Here is a 6000-nt window from a genome sequence, read left to right as displayed (position 1 = left end):
AAGCGAATAATAATAATAATAATAATAAAATAAATAAAAAAATAAAGTTAATGGTTGGTCACCACGGTGGAAGTCACTGCTGTCCAAAAAAAACAAATAAGTTTTCAAAATAGCACTTGGATGTTCTGGAGAAATACTGGCAAAATATTATTCCAATCTCCCAAGCACAGCTCAACAGTGCTAAACATTTTGGAGTTGACCTGGTGATCTTTTCAAGTAAGTCTACTATCATAAATTTCACTATAAGCCTTCTAAGTGAAGCACTGGCCCTGGAGGGGTTCAAAGGAATGAACCGCTTCGCATGAATCTAGAAGTCATGAAAAAGCATGTACATAATTGTGATACTTAGGACCAAATAAAATGGCTGTCAATAAATCTTATCTGATAGATTGACTGTAGAAGACACACCTTTAAATGGATCTCAATTTCTAGAGGAATTCCATCCATAAAACGAGTTGTTTGTCTTATGAAGTAACAAGTGCTATGAAGTCAGATTCATAGTTATTGACCAGCAGCAGAGTTTGCAACAATGCAAATAAATTGCTACAAGCAGGGGGCAGAATGAGCATTCAGAGCAGTGAAGGCATCTTGTAAAAATAATAATAAAATAAACAGGCACACATGAATTAAAGAGCCTCGAGGCATGTGCTGACAGAAGAAATATGAATATGTGATAATGATTTAGGCCTACTTTCCTTTAGCTACATCAAAAGTGCCTTTATTATGTTATTCTATTAATCACATAGCCTATATTCTGCTAAAGTTTTTACTATTGTACATTGTGTTATATTAGAAATTCATGTTTGTTTTAGTTCTTTGAATTCAGGAAGCTGAGGAATTCAGCTATCACCACAGCAACTTTGAACCTTTCTGTAGTAAATGCAGATGCTGCCACAACTGTAAGCAGAACATGTTTGTGTCTTTAAAGAAGTAGGCTACAAAGAAACAAGTGCAGAATATTTCAGTCAGAATATATTTCACTGCAGAATAGCCTATAGTTCAAGGGTTTCTCCTATCTGAAAGTTTACTTAAACTTTATACTTTTCAAATGTATGGAGAGAAAGCTAAAAATGCTAAAAATAACTGAGGGCGTGTGGGGATGTTTTCTAAAGGCAGTGTACAGTAAAGCCCTTCTGAATAAACATTTATAAAATATGATGACATAAAATAATAAGCAAGAAAATGGCATTATAGCAGACAATTTAATGTTTGAGAACTTCCCATTGTGTTATTAGCTTGTAGTTTCGAATAAATGGATACAAGTGAAAATCACGCCCATTTTTCACGAAACGAAACTCTGATCTATGTTAAGCTCCCCAGCTCTTCCTCAGCAGCTACTTTCACGGTGTGTGGCGCATACGAACTGATCAGATAATCTGACTGAGGGTCAAATACACCCTGGTATGCCACGGTGACTGTGAAAACGCACCTGCTCTAGGTAAGATGCAAATTCCTTCATAATGTGTGTCAGTTTAGCTTTAGCATGTCACATACTGCGAGCTCGTCTTGATCGGGCGTTAATATCATATATCAGATAATCTGTACAGCTAAATAACAGTCGGACAGACTCTTTATTCTTTTAATAAGTAAACTTGTCTGAGCATATTGTTTGCTTGGTTGTCAACGTCAGTATTGCGTAGTCGTGTTTGTTTTGGGCTATTAGTTGTGCAATTTTACTGATAAAATCTTGGCTTATTGTGCACAGATCGTGAAGTTAAGTCGTCGATTAGATGTGAGACGCACAAGTTTTGCTTGTTTAATAGATTAGAGGATGGTTGGGATATACAGGTTCGCCATGCAGACACGTCACAGCCTGCCGTTTTCAATAATATCTTATAATGGTAAAGGAGCAGCTTATCATATGTAGATCATATATATATGTAGATCTTATATATATATTTATACGCATATACGCGCTTGGTCATTACAGTCGTAATATGTATATATTACAGTTTAATTTTGTGGCGGGTTTCTTCTTGCTCGCATTACTTTTAATTTACAGTGCGACAACGGCCTCTATTGGGGGGATTTGGCAACATGTACGTTAGAGGAGGACCGACTGAACCCCTCCCCCCAAAAAAACCACGAATTCGTATGTTTTTACATTGGCTAGTTTATTAACTCATATCTATATTTATGGGTTCAAGCACGCAGTGCTAAACCCCTATTGTAATTGTTAGGATTATTATTATTATTCCGCGCTAAAACTGGGGCCTGTACCTGATGGTAGATGAACATTCAGAGTTATAGGATAAGTTTTGAGTTGACAAAACCAAACCACTCCAATCTGGCTTTGTTGGTACCATGAAGCTGATCATCAACTTTCTCTGTCAACTCAGGCTTGATCCTGAGTTAAAAAATTATTATTATTATTATTTTTATTGCAAGACAAAAAGAAAACAGCACTGCATATTGACATACAATAACAAAGGAGAAAAAACAAAACAAAAAACAACAACAATCAATCAGAAAGAAAAAATATTGTCATAAGCCTTAATAAATTTGTTATTCTTATTGTTATCAATGTGTTTAAGAGATTTAACAATAAGCAAAATCTCTGCAAGAAAGACATCAAATCTAGGTAACGTATTGAGAAATTTGGTTTTATGAATAAAAAATTTATAATGGAAAACAAAAAAATTAACAAGATCGATAGCATGGTCACTGCAAGAAAAATACAAAAATATGTCTTTCAGTGAAAATTTTAAATCACATTTTATAAAATAAGATAAATAGCTTAAGTCCTCCCAAAGAGATTTAACCTGATTGCAATAATAAAATAAATGGAGTAAAGTTTCGTCCTCAACTTTCGATGTGTTTCACTGTCAGCTATACATCCAGGTTGGCCTAGACCCTAAAAGCATACCACCTTAGGCCTTAAAATGCTTGAACCCCGGTAATTGCTGTTTGCAGCTATATTAATTTAGTTGAAATTTCTGTATTGTCTATTCGGTTATATTTGTATTAATGCAAGTAGTTTTATTTGTTCTCTTGATTATTTTTTATTTTGCGAAAGAGTGGAATTTCCACAGAAGTTCTGAAATACAGGTATTTACAGTGAATTTACCATAGTGAAGAAATGTACAGTAAAGTGGAGGAAAATTGGAGTGGCTTGTTGCTTTTATAAAATAGCATCGACCTATAGTATAATAAAACACTGCAGTGTTCAATAAATTTTAATAATCACAACTATCAATTTTTCCACCACCATCTGTTTCCACCAACAGATGAAGCTGTTGGCTGTTAAGGTTTGCCAAGCAACATATAATAAAAATCATAAGAAAGTTCAGGTCAGTGAATGTCAGGTATGTACATATCACAATGGCTTCCTGATGCAGAGTATAGAGTGTTTGTAGAATGCTTAGCCAAAGTTATTTAGAAAAACGGTCATGTAATGTTGAAAAAATTAACAGTGCAAAAAAAAAAAAAGAAAAAATTTAAATAGAATACATTTGTTAGAAACGACGTAAAATGAATAATAAAAAGATTTCATTTATTAATTTATTCAATATTTCATTATTTCAAGGTCGTATAACATATTTAATATCTAATATAATAATCCAAGTTTTCTATGTGAGCTCCATTGTACAGATTCAAGTTTAGATTGAATCACAAGATGCTCTTTGGAACATTCTTAAATCATTCTAGAGAACATGATTATCATCTTGTTTATGTCAGTTCCAAGCCATTCTCAAATTCAAAGTATGTATTTTTTGTCTTTCTTCATTTGTTTCATTTATACATTACGACTTTTGACGAATTATTATATTGTGTTAAATTAGAAAAATGCAGAATAGAAGCAGTGTCTTAAATATTTATTTAAATGTGGATCTCTGCACTTAGATGAAGTGTGGGCTGTTGTCTTTCATTCACATGATTCCCACAGTCTGTTTACTAAATTCACTTTCTAGATGGTGAACTTTGAACTTTGAAGCAATATGGAGTTCTTAGAAGTCATGTGACCACTTGTGTGTTATCATGATTGTGGAATAGGAGGTAAAACTCCTTTCCTCATACTTGTGCTCTTTGCAGACATTACCGAAGAATGAAGTGTCCTCAGTGCAGTCATGTGTCTTTGGAAAAGGCACCAAACTTCTGCAGTCGGTGTGGCTGTAATCTAACATCTCAGTCAAATGAGACAGCAGCAGGTGGGTGCTTGAGTCTTTATAGATCTTACCATTTGTGATTCTGTTGTTTATTGCATTTGTTTCATACTATTATTTATCTTCTTACTTTGAATGCTTATTTATGCATTTTTTTTATTCTTACATTTATTTTTTTACTTTTCTGTTAAGTTTAACTAAATAATTAAGACATGATTTAATAAAAAAGACATTTACTTTGACAGAACAACTTAGGACATTTTATATGTACAGTATATAACATCTAACACTATATGCAGTATTCTGTACAGCTGTCTCAGTTTACTTATTTGTGGTCAGTAGTTTTTTCTCCATAGAGTTATCTGTGTGGCATTCATTGTATATTGAATCAGTGGACAGTTTCAGACATAACATACAGTCATGTGAAAAAGAAAACATCCTATTGAATTCCATGGTTTTCAATATCAGGACATAAATAATCTGGTCCTAGGCAGGTCTTAAAATTTGTTAAATTAACCTCAGATGAACAAAAACGCATGACATATCACACCGTGTCATTATATAGCAAAAACAAAAGCCAATATGAAAATCAATGGGTGACAAACTAAGGACATCCTATGATTCAGTTGCTTTTAGATCCACTTTTAGGAGCAAAAACTTGAAGTAGTCATTTTCTGTGTGACTTCACCAGTCCCTCACATCGTTCTGGAGGAATTTTGGCCTTTTGTACATACTGCATGCTATGTACAGTAAGACTCTCTCGCTCTCTTTGCGTGTTTGTGAGACAAAACGATGACGAGACATGCGCCTTTACACAAGAGTTTACAGTATGTCAAATACAGGTGCGCTGCGCATCCATTAAGATGAGTTGAAATGCAAACTTGAAATGGGCCTATTTAGCAGATCGCTTGACAGAGAGTGAAAATCTGAAACGCTCAGTCAGTGTGTTCGGCGAGTGAAAATTTATCTGTGGTAAACTTAGGCCTCGTTTACACTGCAGGTCTTGATGCTCAATTCCGATTTGTTGCCTATATCTGATTTTTCTGGCTGTCCGTTTACACCTTCTTTCAATTGTGACCCATATCCGATTCATGTGTTTACACTTGCCATACCATCTGAAGCATCCCGCATGCATTGTTGTCATTTAGCGCCTCCACACGTGCATCAGCAAGGTTGATTATGAGAAAGATTAAAGTTTTCCTCTAGTTCTTTTCTTATTAATAATTAGGCTACTATATTAATAATTACAATATAGCTGTTTTTTTTTTTTTTTTATCTTTCCTATTATAAATAAGAACAGATGCAAAAAAAAACAGTAGCCTAGAAACAAATAATGCATTACCTTTATCATTTTACATCTAAACAAAAGCATTCATATAGCCTATGAAAAACAAATGATCAAATGTAAAAACCACTTCAGTGTGTTCATTACAAATAAATTGATTATTAAAACTACAAAAGCAGTTCAATGAAGTGCTACGAGTGATCCCTCTTTTCTTTTATTGATCGATAACATTGAAACAGACGGCCTACTGTAATGCAGGAATCATATAAAGTTACACATCAGATGTTTCTCCCCATCAGTTCCCCAAGCGTTTACTTAAGACAGAACATGTTTGCGGGAATACTGAAATACTGTAATTCTGTGTATTTATCGGGATCGCACGCAGTTATGCGTGCTCTTCAGATGTCAGTCAGCACGCGAAGCTAGAGGAGAAAAGCTAATCCTCTCAGAAAATATACAATTAAAGATACTTTTAGATGTTTAATTACTATTTGGAGCATTGGGATCACTAAACGAGGGCTTAATGAACTAATTTTTGTGAAAACCTCAAATTCGACTAAAATCTAAAATTGTCACTTTTTAAATTTTTTTTTTTATTACACATTTTGCCAG

At 34.0% G+C, this 6000-nt stretch overlaps 1 protein-coding gene across 3 annotated transcripts in view; it reads left to right on the top strand.

Annotated features, from left to right (window-relative positions):
* The first annotated feature begins 1284 nt into the window (after nt 1–1284).
* LOC306866505 (E3 ubiquitin-protein ligase rnf213-alpha-like) overlaps nt 1285–6000 on the top strand; it is a 131179-nt gene continuing 126463 nt past the window's right edge. For 2 of the 3 annotated variants that reach the window (XM_079411754.1, XM_079411752.1), the window contains exons 1-2: nt 1285–1438; nt 4033–4148. In XM_079411754.1, coding sequence (XP_079267880.1) covers nt 4046–4148 — 103 coding nt within the window. In that variant the 5' untranslated portion in view covers nt 1285–1438; nt 4033–4045. Of the gene's footprint in view, nt 1439–3227; nt 3306–4032; nt 4149–6000 lie in introns of all 3 variants that reach the window. The other variant, XM_079411753.1, reaches the window with a different exon arrangement.

Source organism: Barbus barbus (assembly GCF_936440315.1).
Source record: "Barbus barbus genome assembly, chromosome: 4".
In the NCBI taxonomy this organism is placed as follows: Eukaryota; Metazoa; Chordata; class Actinopteri; order Cypriniformes; family Cyprinidae; genus Barbus; species Barbus barbus.
Note: the sequence above shows the minus strand (reverse complement) of the source record. Positions and strands in the feature narration are given on the sequence as shown.